Source organism: Labeo rohita, chromosome 21 (assembly GCF_022985175.1).
Source record: "Labeo rohita strain BAU-BD-2019 chromosome 21, IGBB_LRoh.1.0, whole genome shotgun sequence".
Lineage (NCBI taxonomy): Eukaryota > Metazoa > Chordata > Actinopteri > Cypriniformes > Cyprinidae > Labeo > Labeo rohita.
In genome coordinates this window covers 8,937,835-8,959,268 of record NC_066889.1, presented here as the reverse complement: position 1 = coordinate 8,959,268, position 21,434 = coordinate 8,937,835, and the positions used below count along the sequence as shown (strand labels likewise).

Below are 21,434 nucleotides of genomic sequence, written 5' to 3'. Positions count from 1 at the left end.
CCATTTTTAATATCTGACTAAATAGTAGTTTATTGTGTGACTCTTTTAATGATTTGAAAATGATGTGTCAGATTTTATAAGTACACACTGATATTGTTTTGATATATCTGTAGATAAGGTGCACTCAGTCATTTGATTTTCTAATGACCTAAGGAATTAATTAAGTAAGAAAGTAAGTAAATAAATACATACATACATATTTAAGAATAACACAAGCGTAACTAAACAACTATGCTGGTTCAATAACACAAACAGCTCCAGCAGAGCATACAGGGACTTTTGTTTATGTAATAACCTTGTGGACTTAAGCAGGCAGGGCTAAACTTACTACCAAACAGTTTTTTGAGATCCACCAAGATATCTCCCTGCAGTGGACCTTTAGCACAATATCTTTCATGAAGATGTAGTCCTGTTCTGTAACTAAATATAAGCTGCTTTGTTGGATTAAAGACTTCAGAAATAACAAAAATGAACAGTATTAACACAGTAACTCTTTTCTTCTTAACACAGGAGAAAAGTGATGATGCTCAGTCAACGTCAAGTTCAGCACAGGCTGTTTGTGGAAGGTGTTGAAAGAAACTCCGGAGTTTGTTACCAGTGAATTATGAAGAAGAAATTGTAGAGCAGGTGAAACTGGCTGGACCACTGGTAAGTGTGATTTATATTTTATATAAATATAGATAAACTATAGATTTATTAAGGCTCTATGATGTTAAACACTGATAATATTAAATCAGCTAACCAAATATTCAGCTGATTTTTCTTCCACTGTAACTTTTTCACCAAATCTTTGTTTTGTAAAGTTTGAAGTTTTTAATTTTGAATGTTACTATTTGAATCAACCATTGACACTAAATAGCATAAATTGTGGTCTAACATAAAATTCTGATTAGATTTTTAGCTTTTTAATCAGATGTGACCATACAACGTTCACAAATGTTCATTTCATAAAATGTACCTTAATACAACCTAATTCACAAAGTTTAAAGCTAAATTAATTTATATTTATAATAAATATTTAATTGATCGTAATGATAGAAGCAAGGCAATTTTATTAGTCTATTTCTGTTTGAAGAACATGTCATAACATGGCTGGTTTCATAGAATACCTTTACTTTATTTCTCAAAAAGTGGAAGTGTCTGTTACTGGATACTGAAAATGTTTCCTCTCTTCATGCAGTTTATCAGCTGATGATCTTTTTGATCTGTTTCATCAGCACTGTGTTCTGTGGACACTTGGGGAAAACTGAACTGGCTGGTGTGGCTCTGGATATTGCTGTAAGTTCAAAAAATAACTTTATTGTAGTGACATTCAATAAAACTCTTTTTATATTTGTAAGTACATACTTTTTGCTCACAGGTTATTAATGTGACCGGCATATCAGTCGGCTCTGGACTGGCGTCTGCATGCGATACGCTAATCTCTCAGGTCTTATAGTGAATGTTCAATAATGTGAATGTCGTGTGCTCAGGTGTAATTTGAACTGAATTGTGTCCTCCAGACATTTGGCAGTAATAATCTGAAGAGGGTGGGTGTGATACTGCAGAGAGGGATTCTCATCCTCCTGTTGGCCTGTTCCCCTGCTGGGCACTGCTTATCAACACAGAGCCAATCCTGCTGGCTGTTCGACAGAGTCCTAGTGTGGCCAGGTCTCACACATCCAACACTTATCAGATACACTTCAGACTAAAGTTCCTTACCTTTTCACCAAACTGACATTTTTATGTATGTGTATATGTCTGTTTATGTGACATTTTGGAAAATGGATGGATGAGCTTAAATAAAAGCATATGCTGAATAAATAAATATAAATTTTAGATTATAAATGAAGGAACTTTGGTCTACAGTATTGAACAAAAGTTTGAGGTCTGTATGATTTTATTTTATTTTATTTTATTTTATTTTATTTTATTTTATTTTATTTTATTTTATTTTATTTTGAATGTTCAGCATTATTAATTCTGAGTATTCAGCTTTGCCATAACAAGAATGTATTACATTTTTAAATATACATAGAAAACAGTTATTTTAAATTGCAATAATATTTCACAATACTACTGGTTTTATTTTTCATCAAATTAATGCAGCCTTGGTGCACATAAGAGACTTTCTTCTTTAAAAAAAAAAAAAAAAAGAAAAAAAGGAAGAAAAAAAGAAAGGAAGGAAGAAACGTAGCAGCATTTTAGCAAAACTTACATGAATCTGCTCATAAAACAAATAGTCATATTTGTGATGTGAATAATATAAATCATTGCTATGCAATTTAATGCAAAAAGTTGGCACTGGTTTTCATCTTTCTCACAGTTAAGTTCATCATGACTTTTCAGCCATTAAAATAATAATAATAAACTTATCATCATCAGTATAATTTGGTCATGTGACAGTCACCTGGACCTACAGTCATGTCAGTTTTTTTTTTTTTTTAACTGTGTGTGATTACTTCTCTCTCTTAACAGTCTGTCACAACTCTATGTAAAAATATTCATGCCTGCACTGCCTGTAAGTGATACATTACTTAACACATTAAGCTGTTTAAATGTATTAACCTGTAAAATCAAACTATAAAGAACTATTCCACTGTAAGTAATAATGTGGAAGTGTGAAATGAGCATAAGAAAGTTTATTTTTCTATCCAGTTATGCTTTAAACACTGTCTTTGTTACAGGCTGCATTTATCTATCAGCTGCAAGGTAGGTATCTTCAAAATCAGGTCAGGGCTCTATTGCTGAAGAGCTTTCTTGCTTCTTATTTTGCTTTAGCTTGTTTGTTCATGTAACCTATATATTTCTGTAATGTTGATAGTCTGTTTTTCTTTGCTTGTTTAGGGTATTATTTGGCCTCAGGTTATCACAGGAGCAGCAGGAAATGTCCTCAGTGCTTTAATAAACTACATCTTCCTTCATCTGCTTGATCTTGGTGTGGCGTAAGTAGTTTTGATTCTGATTATCTCTTATTTAGGGATTTGGTTTGTTGGCGTTATTTACTGTGTTGGATTATGAAAGGTGCAAACCTCCAAGCTAATTCTACAGTTATTTACAAAGTCAAAATAATTAACTGGACATTCTTATTAACTCACAGAGGATCTGCTGCTGCAAACACCATTTCCCAGTATTCTTTGGCTGTGCTACTCTTTGTTTATATTCGTTGGAAGGGCCTGCATAAAATCACATGGAATGGTGAGTATCTATCTACCTATCTATCTATCTATCTTGTTGGAAACACAGAAGCAATGACCAGGAGACTGCATTGTAGTTACATTGTGGTTTATACACATCTAGGGGGCAGTGTTTAGAAATGGAGACAAAACACCTGGGAGACGGTCTTAAACAAAGCATGCAGATGAAGTATTCAACCTGCCCCATTTCACCAGTCCTAATCCAATCAGCATAACTATTCAAAGACTGCCCTTATGAAAATTAATTTTAATAGACAATTAGTTTAACCATGGTATTTGTAGTAAAACTATGGTTGTACAAATGGTAATCAATGTGTCAGAAGACTAATTGCTGTCTATCAATTATAGTGCCATCTACAGACTATTAACTAACAATTAACTACAACTCTTGCCTTTATAGATTTATCATTTTGCTTTAATAAACTTCTAATTTGCTCCTTATTAATAGTTAATAAGGAAGTTAAGTTTAGATATGGGATAGGATTAAGGGATCTAAAATGTGGTCATACAGAATAATACATTAATATGTGCTAGTAGCTTATATATGCCAGTAATATGCATGTTTATAAGCAACTAATTAATAGTGAGAATTGGTTCCTAAACTAAAGTGTTACCATTGTTCTCCATCTTTTACATCTCTTTCTGTCTCGCATTAGGCTGGTCTTGTGATTGTCTGCAAGAATGGGGTCCATTCAATCGCTTGGCTCTTCCCAGCATGCTCATGCTTTGTGTGCAGTGGTGGGCATATGAGATTGGTGGATTCCTGGCAGGTTTGCAAACCTGTGTTTTTGTGCAATTCAATTTGGTTTGTCATTGCTACATTATAGTTGTTCTGGTATGTTTTTTCGTTGTAGGAATCATCAGTGAGGCTGAGCTGGGAGCCCAGTCTGTTGTGTATCAGCTGGCTACGATTGCGTTTATGGTATGTTCAAAAATGTTGTTTTTAGAAAAATAGACCTATACTAATTGTAGGCTGTTCTCAGACCCTTCAGCACCAGCTGTTTGCTGGTCAGTGGGTCAAGATATTAGTATTACCTTTAGGTGAGAGATAAACTGAAATTGGAAGCTGTTGACAGAATTGTGAAATTAAGACATGCAAAATTTTTGTTATTTCACATTCAGCCAAGACTTTTTTTTAAATCTAAAGTATTGTGTTTCATTAGCAATAGTATTCTGTTATTTTCTGCCTGGGTGGTAAAACAGACACAAACAGATAAATCATATTTTGTGCACTGAATTTTTGTACATTGGATGATTATAAGATGTTTAAATGTTTTATCAAAATCCCCATAAGTGAAAAAGAAAGGGGGTTGTGTGAAGTCAAACTTCAAGTCTGTAAAACAGTTGCTAAGGAACTACAGCCTTAATCCATCCTATAAATGAGATTAAGTTTAGTTCAAAATGCATGTAAAATTATTATTATTTTTTTAATTAATTAATTTATTTATTTTTTTGCATATAAGTGAAAAGGTGACACTTAAATAAGGGAAGTCAAAGAACCAGAAAAACAGTTACAGCAGCAAGAAGACCTATTTCTGAACATCTGTGATAATTATATTTGAATCACTTGGTCATATTTATTTATTATTTATTTATTTACCTCACTTTTCAGTTTCCAATGGGATTTGTAGTAGCAGCCACTGTGAGGGTGGGAAATGCACTTGGAGCTGGAAACACAGAATAAGCCAAGCTGTCTGCCAAAGTGTCTTTAGTCTGTGGATGTATGTGAACAACTAAACTAAAAACTTTTAAGCAGCATGAATTCTTTTTCAAAACAGGATTAGAATGTATGTTACCTTGGTGATGCAACAGTTGTTGATGGCATGATACTGTATGTAAATAATGGAGAAAGCTCTATGGAGAAAGAGCATTTCCACCTTTTTCCTTCAGCTCTGTTATGGTAGTAACTAAATTGTAAACAATCAGCGAAAGGTTAACTATATGAATAAGCATTTTCAGAAATTGGGTACAGTAAGGTGATGTTTTTCTACTCACCCTTAAACCATTTAACATTGCAATGACATTAAAAAGTATAAAAGCTTTAACAAGTCACTTTAAGCACGCAATAAATAGAAATATAATCAAGAGGAAAAGATTGCAGCAGACTGAAAATAGCCCTTGCCCTACATATTCTTGTTATACTATGCTTTACGTTATTCTACTGAAAACAGAACACTAAGTAACATTTACAGCTCATTGTCACATACACACAGGGATGAGACCAGAAGCAATGGTAAGTGCAAACAGTGGAATCTTTTATTAACAGACTGGTAGTAGACAGAATGCAGGGTGTAAAGATGACTCAGGAATCTTATCTGACAGTCCTTGTAATGATGAGTAGAGTAGAATCCAAAGGGGTGAGCAGAGAGGCAGTCATAAGCACCGGCGAGTCCTCTGGGAAGTAGCATTGGGTCTGGAGCTAGTGAAAGGGTTGTGAACGGTAGACCAGACAGTGAAGGACTGAGGGAGAGAGTCTTTTATAGGGCGTGGCTGATTGGGTGCAGGTATGTGTAATCAGAACTCTGGTGATGAGGAACGAGTGGGCGGTGCTATGGGTGAGGTGGCAGGTGGAGGTGGCTGTGGTGAATGCCTGACACTCATTCAGTCAATCTGGTGGATAAGGATTATTTGTAGTGCAACTTTATGTAGTTAGCAATTTTAGCGGCTAAATGTGGCTAAAGTAAACATGCTCATCACTCCACAGAGGGAAGAGAGGGGCGGGGCGTGCAGAGCTCATTAACATTTAAAGCAACCACGACCAGAACAGGATGATTTTTGCAGAGCTGATTTTGGCAAGGTAAAAAGGTTGTTGTTTTACACTACCATTAAGAATTTTTAACCAAAGTATATTATAGACTTTTCATTAAGACCCTAAAGAATCATATCAACTTGTGGAAAATGGACATCCGATGACCCCTTTAAATCCGATGATCTATAATAGATAGTGTTTTAAAAGCAGAAGGCTCAGAACATGGATAGAAAGGTATATGTTCTCTTAGCCATAGGCCTACACTTGCTGGAAAAATGATCATATAAAATATGTTATATTCAGTCATATATGTTAAATTCACTAGAGATCCACAAGTGTGATTGACCACTGACTGCTGAGAATTCCAGGAATGGCTTGCAATCCTGCCAAGCAATTAGAACATGTACATTTACAATTATTCATTTGGCATTCATTTTTCATTTGACTTTTTTATCCGAAGAGGCTTACATTTGAGGAATACAACAAGAAATTTACCATAAGATGGCAATAAACAAGGGAAGTGCCTGTTATACAAAATTTTAGTCATCGCTCAAAATAGTAAAAGCTAGCTGGAATAAAGGGTAATAAGAGAACAGAAAAAGTGAAAGTATAGAATTTATTTATTTATTTATGAGGAGACATGATGCTCATGGAAGAGATGAGTTTTCAGTTGTTCCTTAAAAACTGTGAGAGATTTACCTGTCTAGTTGGAGTTAGGTAGGTTATTCCACCAACAGGATACAGTGAAAGAAAACTGGAGAGTGATTTGTGCCTCTCTGCAATGGGACCACGAGTTTCAACTTTCTTGTTTACTGACCACAGGCTTCGGAAGGAAATGTAAGCTTTTTTTACTATACTGGCAATGGTTTAAAACCATAGTGGAAAAACATCTTTTTCTGATGGTAATCACAACAAACGTTGCTCAGCGTTGCTGGTTCAGGTGTGTTTAATTAGGGCTGGAGGTAGTTGCCCTGTCCAAATACCCAGACTTGCAGTCTTTGCACATGACCACTTGAAATATTTCCTGTATTTGGCCCAAGTCAGCATGAAGATCACAAGTGTAGAATTTGTCATTACTTAGGCTATATATATATATAGTGACAAAAAAATAAAAAAAAAGTTGATTTACTGATTTAATATCTTGTGATTTTTTTTAATTTCTCTAGTGCTGTTTTCTAGTACTTGCTTCCTGTATAGTTGCAACATTTATTGGAAGTACCAGTGACATTATTGGATACGTCTTTACCACAGAAAAGTTAGTACAATAAGAGATACAAATAATAAATTTATGACCAACACTGAAACTTTAAATTTTGATATTGAGATTGTGTACTGAACTGGTGCATCTCTCTCTCTCTCTCTCTCTCTCTCTCTCTCTCTCTCTCAAAGGGAAATAGTGCTCAGAGTATCAGAGGTCATGGTCATGTACAGCTTCTTTCATATATTTGATGCCATTGCAGTAGGTGATTTTTTGTTTGTTTGTTTGTTTTTTAACATTTTCAATTTTTCAAATTCTGATCTGTCTGTAGGCTATGCTTTTTAAAATCAAATCATATTTTTAGTAGCCCTTCTGTCTTTTCTTAAGTGACTTTCTTGTACATTACAAAAAGAAAAATCAATAAAAATAAATTAATAAAATAATCATCTGTATAACAGTACATTTTGAGAAACAAAATTGCATCATATATGCAAAATACATTCTAAACTTGTTTTCTTATTTTCCTCTTCAATCTTATCCCATTAATTTTCTTTCAGAATAATTCTAACAAAATTCTGTGAGATTTATTTTATAACAAAAAAACATAAGACAGTAAAAATGTGTGATATTCCAATTTCAGTTTCTATTTTTATTTTTTATTTCAGATATTCACCTAGGATATTATGAATGTCTGATAATATCCTCTTGATAATTAGAAATAAGGTTTGTTTTTCTGTCTCAAGGACTTTACAGGTGGAATTGTCAGAGGTGCTGGAAAGCAGTTGCTTGGTGCTCTTTGTAACATTATGGGATATTATTTTGTGGGATTCCCAATTGTAGTGTCTCTGATGTTTGCTCTCAGCTTGGGCATAATTGGTAAATGACTTGAAAGTGTTAAATTATTTGAAGGATTAATCTCAAGTGTCACATTGAATGCCTCCATGAAATTCCTCTTGCTCTCTCTTACTAGTTTTAGTGGACCGGATTCTTTGCGTGTGCCTTCACACAATCTTTGTTCTTCATCACCCTCATTTGCAAAATGGACTGGAAAAAAGTGACTCAAGAGGTGGGTAATTTTTCTTCATCTACATCTGTATAGTTAATTTCAATATGATAATTTAAGCCTTTAATTTCTTATTTTCAGGCCTTGATCAGAGCAGGTGTACAAGCCCCTAAGACCAAAGATGAATCTTACGCTATGGAAAATAAGGGCTGCAGAGAAGGTACTTTCTGTCTATGATATATGATGACTTTGATGATAAACACAAAATGTTACTTTCATCATGGACTTTCCTTAACGTGGACTGATTATTCTGCAGAAGCACCACAGGTGTCCCAGCACACTGAAGAAGGCCAAACACAGACCTGGCAAACACAGACCTGGAAGGGCTCAGCGGAGGAGAAGGAGGACTAACAGTCGCTGGCACAAAGGTCACAGTTGGCAAGGTCTTGACCACCAAACAGCTGGTGGTTCGTTGAGGCGTTGCTGTTTTCTTCATGTTGCTTATATTAGCTGGAGGGATTGCGTTAAATGAGATGCTCATTAGAATTCTCAGATGAGCATACTTAATGTTTTTTCATCCTTCTGACAAAATATTTATATTATTTTATTATAGTGTGTTGCTACATGGAGTCTTTGAGTTACGACAGTAATGTGAATAATTGATTTGTCATAATGAACTGTACTGTGTGTTTCATGCCCATATTAAGCAAAGATTAAATGACCACATAGAAATCACTGAAAAATAAAAAATCTCATTATATATGTGTATATACATATATATGAAGTATTAAATTAAACCTACACTATACTCATTAAAACTACATGTTTCTTGAGGAAGAACAGCATACTGACAAATTAAATAACTTTTTTTTTTTTTAAATACAACTGCTGCTGGAACTGCTTTTCTCTGTGTATGGATGTGATGTGACACTCATGAGAGAATATGCATTTATCAGTGTATTTGCATTTCGATTTTTTGTACACTCTCTTAGTAACAACATTTTTATTAAAAAAAAAAAGTTTTAGCTTTGAATGCTTGCTCAAAAATAAAGAATGTTTGTAAAATTTTCTTATATGCCTTACTTTGATATGATAAATACATTTACAGGGAATACTACAACCCTATAAACTGCTTCATATAACCAGATATACAAAAATGTGTACAATGAAAAATTGCTCACTAAGCAGTGAAAAAACTGCTTAGTACTACCTTTTTAGTAGTCTCATTCAGCTGTATTGTGGCCTACACAGCTGGGTTTGGAGTGTGTCCTAGAAAATGTGTAGAAGTCCATAGTACTATATAATGTACATTGAGAGAAATGCTCTTTTGTTAGCCTACAACTATTATTAGTGGTAGGACAGAAAAACTGGCAAAAACTTTTTTTCTCTCTTAAATAACACTGACAAATATAATTTTCGTGGTATTGGCTGATTGAGCCACTCAATGTATTGAGATGGTACCTTGTTAAGATGGATCAAGTTAGCTTGATGTGGTGTTGAGAAGGATGTTAGAAGTGGAAAAATTTCCTGAATCCTTTGTTAGGTTGCTATGATGTGGACTAAAAGTCTCTGGAAGAGGACAAGTTACATGCACAGCAACTCCAGCTATCAGGATCATGACAGTGGTCAACAGTGTAAGTCCCCGTCTGAGCACAAGCTGGTTCGTAGAGAGCAAGGTTTTAGATTGGGTTTCTCCGTATTCACTCGCCATCACAAGTTTGACCTGCTCCTGGGTACTCCCTTGGACATAACGGGCCACTCCAGAGCTATTACTTGTTAGCTGAACCTAAAAGAGCAAAGCATAATGTAATTGTTAAAGCTATCACCACAGGAATTTCAGTATAGTTTCAATTTCAGGATACACGTGATCAACTTTGGCAGGGATTCCCAAACTTTTTTGTCAGCCGAACCCATCCAGATGTAAAATATTTACTTGGAATACCCTCTGAGAATTTAAACTAAAGAAACAGTTCACTCCAAAATTGACATTTGCTAAAAATGTACTCATGCTTAGGCCAAAAGGTGTAAATAAGTTTTGTTTTTTTTTTCATCAGAACAAATTTAGAGAAATGTAGTATTGCATTATTTCTTCACCAATGGATCCTCTGCAGTGAATGGGCCCCATCAAAGTTCAAACAGCTAATAAAAACCTCACAATAATCTACAAGTAATCCACAGGACTGCTGCATGTTTGTAAGAAACAAATTCTTCATAATAGGGTTATAACTTTAAACCATTTAAACCATATGAGTCTATAATCCATAATAATGCTTCATCCAGTGAAAGTCTATCCCTTCCCTGTTGAAAAAAAAAACAGCATATGCTGGTTAGGTGTACTCAAAACCAGCTCATGGCCAACTAAGGGCCAGCTTAAACCAGCTCAAACCAGCTACCATGATGCTGTTTTTCTTTGTTTGTGTTGTTGTTGTTTGTTTGTTTGTTTGTTTTCAACAGTGCTGTTGTCCTCTCACATCAAAATCCTCTAAAATATTTGTTTAGAATTGATTTGGACTGTTTTCACATGTAAATTGTGCTTGATTTGTGCATATTTACCTCCTGATTCAAAAGAAAAAGACTTTTCATAAACTTTTCACTAGAGAAAGCAATAATATGAAAAGAGGGCTTTTACCTATTTTACCTAGAAGCAGCAGTCTGAAGTTAATAATAATAATTATTAATAAAAATAATAATATTTGATCATTATAATAATTTTACAAATTACAATACTAATATTTATGTCTTAAATTCTTCATTTTCAAACATCCAAACACTTGAAACATTTAAAATCCTCAAGATTTTATTTTTGTAGAATAATGCCGAAATGCTGTAACCTTTTGCTCATAAGAATGTTGTAAATTATGTGAATGTGTAAATGAAATGAATGTAGCACGTTGCGCTCCCAAATGTATGCAATGGAGATCGCTGCACTTACTGTGAACCCGAGAAACTCTAAATGTTAAATAACATTGGATCACAAGCTGCTCTTGTGAACACAGTGCCAAGCTTTGGTTTGAAACATATTATTTAATTAAATCTCAGCCCTTTATTTGATAAACTGAATTTTATAACATAATTTATATAATTATTTTTTTTAGATCATCAACTCGTGAACCCCTTGCAGTTCCTTCAAAAAACCCAGTTGGGGAAACCCTGGATGCTGGGATTGCAGTAATAATTACTTTGTTTCCAGTTATGTCATCCCAAGGTTCAGGGATACTTGCTGAGGCTCCAATATCAGGTGTTTGCACATTGCTGTCCTGTCCCTCAGAAACCAGAGTATCAAGGACTGACTGTCCTATCGATGGCGCCTTTTGAACACATACTACCTTTGCATGTTTGCCAGCACGTTTCTGGGCCTAAGGAAGACATTAGTCTGTTACTGTTAACAGCCTTACAGAATGGTAGCTTATCTTGAACATGTGGATTTGATCTGTCGTGTCCTACATGCTCTGTTACCTTCTTCCAGTTAAGTTTGAAGATGAGAGTGGTGAAGAAACAGCTCTGAATAATGACACATATGAAGAGGCCAAGCCACAGACCTGAATGAGTGGGAAATGAAAACACAGTCACGGGAATTTTTTACATGGCTGGTTTGAAGGAGAAAAGATTCTATATGACCAGAGATCCTAATCTACACTCACAGTCAGATGTCTGGATAAGTTTAGGTTATGTATTGAAATTTGTTTTGTACAAAAACATAAATAATGCCTATTTTATAGTTTTGATGTATTTCATTTGTTAGAATGGTTTTGTATTGAAATTTGTTTTGTACAAAAACATAAATAATGCCTATTTTATAGTTTTGATGTCTTTCATTTGTTAGAATGATCTCAAGTGTATTGTTCAGAAGTTTGGGGGTGGAAAGATATTTTTATGTTTTGGAAAGATGTCTCTTTTGCTCACCAAGGCTGCATTTATTTTATCTTAATTACATTTAAAAAATAGTAATATTGTAAAATATTATTATAGTTTAAAATAACTGCTTTTTAATCTATTTTATAATGTAATTTATTTCTTAATAAAAGCATAATAAAACCATTAACTACATAAAAAAATCAGTTTGGAGAATGGAGGGATTTATAACCCTTATGCGTCAATAAAAAAAAGTTACACATAGATCCATAGTGGACAAAAATGTCTATGTCAAAAAGCTGTCATAAAAATTTGAAGCTTGGAAGCAAAGACTTAAGTTTAGTCTCATTTTAAAGAAGACCCATGGCAGATTATTCTTGAAGTTAAAAAAAAAAGTTTAGAGTTTTATAGTAAAGGTTTAAGTTTATGAAAATTTGAGGTTGATATCTCAAAAAATTACACACACACAAACCACACTCTGACATCCATACCAACACACCCACACAATTATAGCTACATTATTTATCCATTTGGCTCTATAATATGCAGAAGCAGAAAACTGGAATAAAGCGAGTATTTGCTTTATTGGCCAAATCTGAAAAAATGGCTTTATCTGGTTAAAAAAAAAAAAAAAAAAAAATTATAAAAATAATAATAATAATTTTAAAGCTTTGCCAACAGAATGAAAGTCTGTTAACAAAAATGGCATAATTTTACAGTTAAATGGCACTGTGATTAAAAATAGCAGTTTTAATGGGTTTCAATGGGGACATTTTTGTCCTTAAGGTCCTGAGAGGAACTATTTTTTGTACCTAGTGAAAAATATATTTATTAAAGGAAATATGGGTGAAATAGTAAAATTCCAATAAAAATACACACCTATGCAAAAATGTATGCACCTGGCAATAACACAGGCAACATGATCAAATGAGAAACAAAACTGAAAATGACAAAAATGTCCAAAAGGTCGCACAACGGATAACTAAATTGCAAGGCAAAACTGAAATGCCACATATCTGAATGGAATTTAAGATTGGACTGGCTTGACATTCTTTTTTTTTTTTCACTAATTTTGGCTTCTTTGAAACAAATGATAATTTGGGAAAACATGAATGAAGAGATGGTACCAAGAATCCTGAGCTCGGCCAGAAACATCAATGATATTCCTACTGGTAATCCAATGCAGTAGTAACAGATCAAGTTGGACAGTGCTGCTATCTTCTGCTTCCCAGCGCCGACAAGAATCCCTGAACACACACACTAAAACAACACAAACTGGTCTGTTGTGAAGATATGCACTGTAGATACTTCAGAGTAATCAGTGAATTACATAATTTCACAGAATCAGTCTAGTCTGTCTCTAGTAAAAGCATTTTAACTGAAAATGTCTTTTAACATAATCACTCAGATATAGTAATGATGAAAGACAGAAGATAACAATGCCAGTTACAGTATATTCAGTATATTCAGTATTTTTTTTTTTTAAGATTGATTCATTTGTGTTGCATTCCTTTGAATTAATACAAATTACAAACAATTCATGCTTACCACCAAAGCATCAAAAAATTGCAGGAAAATGAACAGGGTGAGAATTTCTGAGACAATCTTCACTATGCTCCTGTTAGATTAAATCAAGAAGTGAGAACTGCAACACAATAAAAAAAAAGCTTCACTCTCATCGCTTTAATTAGCTGTGTTTTTAGTTGTTCTCCTGATTCTTTTATTTATCTTACAAAGAAAATGATATCATGATATCACTTAATTGACAATAATGTCACTAGGTTACATATGTAACCTTGGTTTAAATCAGAGATGTTAAACTCTTGTTTCTTGGAGGGCCAGAGCCCTGCATAGTTTAGATTTAACCCTAACCCACACCTGATCTAGCTAATTACGTCCTTTAAGTTTATTTGAAAACTACATGGTATGTGTGTTGGAGTAGGGTTAGATCTAAACTCTGCACGGCTGCGACCCTCCAGGTACTGAGTTTGACACCCCTGGTTTAAATGGTTTTATCCATGGATCAGAAACGCTTTGGAGTGTATATGAAATCAGTCCAATGGAATGGCGAGATGTCATGGCTTAGTGACCAGGAAGCTTAAAAGCGCATGCGGTGTTCACAGGGTTAGCTTCTGACTGCTGAAGCAAGTGCTCACAGGGATGCAGGAAGTTCGTCAGGGAGATGTAGCATCTCGTTCCCTTAGGGTAGCTATGGTTACATACATAACCTAGAAACTTTCCCATTCAGGGAACTCGAACTGCATCAGAAATGCTTTGGGAATGAGAATACCCACTCCGCCATGCTTACAAGTCTGTGTCTAGTATGAAATCATACAAGCACAAGACGATGAAAGGACTGAGGAGCTCTGAATGGTTCCCATGTGAAGGGTGTAGAACCTGTCAAAAGTAAGCAGTGAAGACCAACCTGCTGCCTGAGAGAGGAGGTTCCTCCTGATGGGAATCTCTCAAGGGAAGTTGCCAAGAAGGGCCACCAAGCCCAAGAGCAATACTCGTCTTGGTCAGAATGGGGCTAGTAGCAGCAGTCGGACACTGTCCTGATGCACTCTTTCCAGAACTCCCAGAAGCAGAGAATTCAGGGGAAATACATACAGATGCCATCTCGGCCAACAACTCCTCCAAATCGTCTCCACTACCTCGAGGTGGAGCCTCCATTCCCCAGGCCTCCCTTGGGCCCATGGAAGGATCTCGCATGCCAGCCTGTAAAGGGGGCATGAACACAGACCTCCCTGGTGGCAGGTTTAGCCAGAGATGTCCCTCCACAGTCATCAAGACTACCATAGACCAAACAATGGCTCTAGCGGTTTCCTTAGAGGCACAGAGAGACAATCTGTGGCCTGTCAAAGCTCTTTAATATTGTCGGAGCTGACATCTCTGCCCTCGTCAAGGTCCTTAGGCAGGTTGGCCTGGTAAGCCTACACCACCTCTATGGTGTGCAAGCAAGCCCCAGCCTGACCTGCTGCCATATAGGCCTTGCCCACCAATGCCAAGGTTCTGACCGGCTTGATGGGCAATGCCTAAGCCTTAAAGACAACGCTGACTCGGGGGACAGATAGTCCTCAAGCTTGCTGGTTGCTACATCATCCTGTCCAACTTGTTGTTCTCTTGTTCTCTTGTTGTTCTCACCTGTCTTGTTGTGCTATTAGACTGATTTCACACGTGCTTCAGAGCATAGTCATGCAGAGGCATTTCCAAAGCGTTTCTGATGCAGCGTGAGTTCCCTGAAGAGGAATCTTAGTTTTATCATAACCCAATAAGGTGTGTATATGTTATTACAGAAATAAACATACTCATCAGAGGTGAAGATGTAGCCCACTACTGATTTTGAGGAACCCATCACAATTCCCTGTAAAACAGCCAAAACCCCTGCAATGCAGTAAAGGTTTAATTAATATTTTCTTCTGGATACTTATTATAAGTAGTACACTTATTACAAAATATTATTGTTTCCACTGTTTGGGTGTATCTATATTATACTGACCTGTGATCAAGAGAGTCACTTTACTGGTGATCAGGGCCCTGTTAGTATCTCCAGCTCCTAACGCATTTCCCACACGCACACAAGCAGCCGCGTGCACACCTAATGGAAACTAAACACAAAAAAGTAGTTATTAAAACAAACAAACTCAGCTGGCAGAAGCTTAGACATTGAGTCGTTTAAAAGACCTCAAATCACCTCCCTTTTTTTTCACAATCGATAATTCAGGGTCAAAAGTACAAGAACGATAACTATACATTTGTTTCTAATTCTACGAGAACAGTTCCACACCTGACACAAAAATAATATTGATGGAAACAGAATGTTTTGTAATCTTTTGTTTAGATATATTTACCTTTTGGCAGTAATGACAAACCCTGCTAGCATTGGATTAAAACAATGTGATAAGTCTCTCAGGTATTAAGCTCTGTCTTACCATGTAAGTAATGGTCCCCACCTCCAACAACACATGTTGAGCAGCAAGATCCACCTCCCCCAGCATCCCTGCCAATCACCGGGGGGGAGGGGGGGGAGAAATAAGAATGGATGGATGTTATTTAATTATCTGTTAAATGACTGTCTCTGATTTTTCTCTGATTATGGTATTACACAACTCAAATGTAGTTATAAACAATTGTGCACTTCCACCTTGCATCAGTGCACAAAAAAAATAAATAAATAAATAAAATAAATAAATAAATAAATGACAAAACACTAACTGTCAGGTATTTAACGTGATTGCAGAGGCACTTTGGTTGAAAAACAACAGGTTTTTCCAGTTTTTAGATGGTACCTACTCATGGCAGCTACTCATTCAGTTTAACCCTATAAAGCCTACTGTATAACATTTGATATGGAAATGTCTCTCTCTCTCTTTCAGCTTGCTCTCTTTATCAGGGGTCACCACAGCGGAGTGATCCGCACAGCAGATTTGGCACATTTTTATGCCGGATGCCCTTCTTCTCTCATTCACACATACATTCACTCACTATGGCCAATTTAGATTGTCCAATTCACCTACTGCATGTCTTTGGATTGTGGGGGAACCCAGAGCACCCGGAGGAAACCAACACTTTCACACATGCTTCAGAGCATAGTCATGCAGAGGCATTTCCAAAGCGTTTCTGATGCAGCGTGAGTTCCCTGAAGAGGAATCTTAGTTTTATCATAACCCAATAAGGTGTTTATATGTTATTACAGAAATAAACATACAGAAACCAACACAGACACAGGGAGAACATGCAAACTCCACACAGAAAGGGACTCGAACCAGGGACCTTTTTGCTGTGAGGCAACAGTGCTACCCACTAAGCCACCATGCCGCCTGATATGGAAATGTCTAAAACCTCAAACTGATCAAAATCTGTTATGCAGATGATGCTATGACGTTAAATCTGTTATTAAATATTCTGCATGCCTTTTGATTGATAGTTTACACCTTTTTAATCAAAAGGCCTTTTTTTAATCAGTATATGTAAGAATAACTTTCATGCATGCATTTTTTAAAAACAATTATCCAAAGATTCAGAAAAACAATTATCCAAAGTTTCAAATTATTACATTTATATTTATATTAAATAATTTCTGAAATTTAATCAGAAATACAAGACAACACATTTTCAAACCAACACATCTACACACCTGCAAGGAAACCTCCAATCTCATAGATCCACCACTCAAAACAGAGCATGAGAGTGCTGGGAATAGCCAGTTTCATGTAAGAGCCCCACTCCTGCAGTGCTGCAGTAGACCAGCCTGTAGAGGGTGACAGAGACAAACACACACATTCTCCTAATCACAGCAATCAGGTTCATACAGTATAAATAGCTCTTGTCAGTACTGATTGTCTAGCTATGCAGAATAATTGGGTTTGTTATCTATGTGTTTTCCCCCCATGTTTTTCTATTCACAAAGGTCATTGTGAACAGAAAAGTCAAAGCCTATACATTTAGAAAAACAACTTCACGAAGAAACAAATTATTTTCTTTCATTGAGAACATGCCAATTGGTGTCCATAAGGAGGAATTCACACTGATAGATTAAATTACTGACAGTCCCTATGTGACTGCTGCTAATAGGTCTTTCGATGGCTGGGAGTTGATCCCAAGCAGAATTTATTGTTTGAATCTGAAGCACTGTTAACTGAGAGGCTTTTGGATCCATGTAGAAGATTTCACTAAGGAAAATCAGCTTCACTGGAGGGCCTGACATCTCTGGTCATGATATGACTTAGAGTGTGGCTATTATCAGCTAGAGGTGGGAATTTTAATTAATTAATTTATTTATTTATTTATTTATTTAAATCAGAATTCACCACAAAGACAGATTTGTTGACTGATTCTGATGACTATTTTTGTGGGTTAGTTCATTACATCAGTAGGTAGTGACAAGTTTCAATTTAGTAAAAAGATTTGTTGAGAGTTGTACGATGGACAACTTGCAGTGTTACATATCATAAAGGCTGAGAAAAGAACACAACATCACTTTGTTCCTTAAAAGTCACATTGGAATTCCTCTATATAGTGTAAAAGTTGGTCCAAATTTTGCTGTTTTCCATGTTCCTGGAGTTATTCCGTGGAGTAAATAAACTGTGTTTACATTACTTTTTTAAAATGGTAAATGCCTTTTTTTTTCTTTGGCCACTTACACTTACGTCACTGGTAGTTCCTATTGTGCTGGGTTACTCTGAAATAGGAGCTAAAAGGCGTTCCTATAACTAAAATCAGATCTTGCAGTGTGAACACACCAATAAGCAAGTACTTTCGCAAGTAATTATTGGAACTATGAAAACATTCCTCTGGTGCCTTAATGATCGACAAGAATTGTATCTTTCAAACAAAAGGGTAAGTGAAGTTAAAAGCAAATCATGGATAATATCCATAACTTTATAAAACAGTTAGTTACGGTTCTTGATTCTTATTAGTTGAGCTGCGTTTGAAACTGTTGTAAATTACTCTACAAACATACACATTTGTTTACGTCTGTGTGCTGTTCAGCAGCCACTTTGTTGCAATCACAACTGTTTCTGAGGAACTACATTGTTTGGTGGAAGAATAATGTTTTTATTAATATCATTACACATTAGTTTCGTGAAACTTTGCTTTGTTTTGTGCAACTCTGCTTCACGTCGTGACTAACAATGCCCCTTAGCTGTTATGAATTCAGTGTAAACCACAACTTCTTGGGGCTTATTGCTTTAATAAAGTTTAATAATTGTTGTAATTCTATAAGAATAGGTAAGCACAATCTGTGCAAGGTGCCCAGAATCTCTAGCAACGCCACTGAATATACAAGATGATAACATAATTATATGTATATGTATATTATATTAATTTATCTTTATAGCTATTGTAACTATAAAGATTACTACAACACACAATTCTGTTCTGTTTAATATATGCTCAAGTTGTTCAAAGCAGCATGCATTCTGACTGACTGTCAATGTTTTCACTGTTCATCAGCTGAGCTGGTAAAAATTAAATTATATAATTATATTAATTAATTATATTCCAGCAATATTATTCCTCTGTTAGTGTGGATTCTGGTATTATTTTAAATTAGTTTAAAAACCACATCTTATTAGGGGCCATTTTCCCATGTCAGCCAATTTAGATTTTGTCAAAAAAATGCTATATTTTACAAACGCATTGGCATATTGTTACGAAACTCCGTATGTGTCTTCGGCACCATGCCCTGAGTTATAATGAAATTCTGAAAAATGCTAAGAACTTTTGTTTAAATTAGCCTATTGTAATGAAACTGGTCTCGCTTTGATCATGCCGAGAACATTGATACCAGTTATGCCATAACTGGATGAACTTTCTTCCCACCATTTTGATTAATGTTGAAAACCTTTTTTTTTTTTTGAACTCTTAAGACTGTTGGTCCACAAACTTGACTTGGATCATGTTCAGACCATGCTGACAAAAACTTATGGATTTTGAGTCGATATAAAAACAGATTTCATTTAACGCATCAACGAATTTTCTGGAAAGATCTCAAACTGCATTTAAGGCTGTATTTCAGCAAAGCTTTGACATATTTACACCAAGTAACAGCGCCACCTGTTGAAACTGGTCTCAAAATATTCCTTGGGTCATGCCAAAAGCAACAAACACAACATACATACCAATTATTCCATAGTCGGCCGATCCTAGCCGCCATTTTGATTTATGTTGAAAAACTACTTTTTAGAACTCGTCCTCGACTGTTGGTCCGATTTTCACCAAAATTTAATCAGATCATCTTCAGACTGTGTTATTGATTTCGTGTCATCAGACAGTATAGCGATGCAACAAATTTGAGAAATGATGCCAAAATGATTCTGAGGCTGTATGTCTGCAAAGCTTTGACATATTGACACCAAACTTTGTACGTGTCATTGTCACCTCACACTAAACACACCACATCGATTTGATAACAGTGCCACCTGTTGGTCAAACATGATTAAATCATATTACTAGGAGTTCTACATTATTTTTCTGCCATTTTGACTAAAATCGTCTTTAAAAAAGGCTTCCTTTACTCATTGCTGCTGTTGTTCTGATGCTTCCTTGCCTAGTGCTTGGCCCTGCAATTGCTGCTTGCAGCTATTTTTGTTATCTTTATAGTTATTATCTATGTGTGAATGGGCATTTAGTCTAGAAACGACTTCAATTCTAGAATCAACACTACTGTAGGCCTTATTTTACCATTTTATCCAAATATATCAGGCCATTCCTATTCGATACATACAATGCTGCTCATTTGCATACAATGGAGCTCCTCTAATTTTGAGGTAATGCTAACATCTCTTTAACTTACACTCGTTAAAAATAAATCACTTTGTCACTGTTGGATGTGAAAAGCCCTATTAGTGTATAATAATTATAGTTGGCTTAATGTAATAATTTGAGGTCAATGACCCTATAATGACATAAAAGCAATGTGCAGCTTTCCATATATTCCTCACCACCCCATGTCTTCACATGCAGCTTTTTCCAGCGTATGTAAGCAAACAGCAAGAGGCAGATGGAGATCTGTGAGATACTGTTGGCTGCAGCAGAGCCCCTGCAGAGACACAAGCACTTGCTTATACTAAAGATCATTTATTTCCTGGCTTATGGCAATCACTGATCTATAGTGTATCTAAAGATGTTTAGTCTTAATAAAATTAATAGCAATCATACATACATCACTCCCAGTTTCATTGAGTAAAGCAGGATGTAGTTTGTTGCAATATTTAAAATGTTGGCAGCAACTGCTGTGTACATCTGTGGCAGGATGATGCCCTGAAACATGAAAAAAAAACATTATCTGTTAAGTTAACATGTCCTTTGCTATCATATAGGCTCTTAAATGCAACACCTTGAGCTTACTGAAAGGTTTTACCTGGTTTTGCAGATAAGACACCTGCAGTTGATGCAGAAACATGGCCTAAGAAATTGAAGGATGGACAGTAAAAGACGTTAGTACTGTCAGCAGAAGGAAAGCTTCTGACAGTGATTGTATGTCTGATTAGGCTATTTAAATATTACATGTCTTGAACATAATAAACAATTTGACAGGAAACATTTTGGTCAGTGGCCAAAAAAAGTGTCCTGAAGAGTAAACAGCACAAGTGCAGGAAACATTTGAACTTATACTCTAGAAAGCAAGGCCAACACAGAGATGAAAGCTCAACCAACTGAATGTTTTTGTAAAAACATGTTGTTATACTTACAGGAACAGCAGGGAGGAAAGCCATAACATACAGCTGTGCAATCCTGAAAAAAGGAGGCATAATGGAGCCTTCAGCATAACAGTCCTTGAACAGCATGAGAACGCCCCCCCCCCCCCACCACCACCACCACCCAAAATAAATAAATTAAAAAAAAAAAAAAAAAAAAACAGGGTAATTGATAGAAAAATGTCTTACTTTTTTACGCATTAGGCATAAATAAATTGTTTGAATAAAACAGTAATATTAGTATTACAATCAT

The 21,434-nt window shown here is 35.6% G+C and overlaps 1 protein-coding gene and 1 pseudogene across 2 annotated transcripts in view; one reads left to right on the top strand and one right to left on the bottom strand.

The window, feature by feature from the left end:
- The first annotated feature begins 631 nt into the window (after window positions 1–631).
- On the top strand, window positions 632–9,193 carry LOC127152805 (multidrug and toxin extrusion protein 1-like; annotated as a pseudogene).
- Window positions 9,194–9,204: 11 nt separating this feature from the next.
- Window positions 9,205–21,434, bottom strand: part of slc47a1 (solute carrier family 47 member 1) — a 28,440-nt gene continuing 16,210 nt past the window's right edge. For both annotated transcript variants that reach the window (XM_051093930.1, XM_051093929.1), the window contains 13 exons: window positions 21,176–21,218; window positions 20,845–20,889; window positions 20,647–20,744; window positions 20,426–20,523; window positions 17,116–17,229; window positions 15,911–15,978; window positions 15,478–15,586; window positions 15,287–15,362; window positions 13,527–13,596; window positions 13,106–13,238; window positions 11,571–11,665; window positions 11,306–11,482; window positions 9,205–9,912 (listed from right to left, as the gene is read on the bottom strand). In XM_051093930.1, the coding sequence (XP_050949887.1) occupies window positions 9,607–9,912; window positions 11,306–11,482; window positions 11,571–11,665; window positions 13,106–13,238; window positions 13,527–13,596; window positions 15,287–15,362; window positions 15,478–15,586; window positions 15,911–15,978; window positions 17,116–17,229; window positions 20,426–20,523; window positions 20,647–20,744; window positions 20,845–20,889; window positions 21,176–21,218 (1,432 nt within the window). In that variant the 3' untranslated portion in view covers window positions 9,205–9,606. The remainder of the gene's footprint in view (window positions 9,913–11,305; window positions 11,483–11,570; window positions 11,666–13,105; window positions 13,239–13,526; window positions 13,597–15,286; window positions 15,363–15,477; window positions 15,587–15,910; window positions 15,979–17,115; window positions 17,230–20,425; window positions 20,524–20,646; window positions 20,745–20,844; window positions 20,890–21,175; window positions 21,219–21,434) is intronic.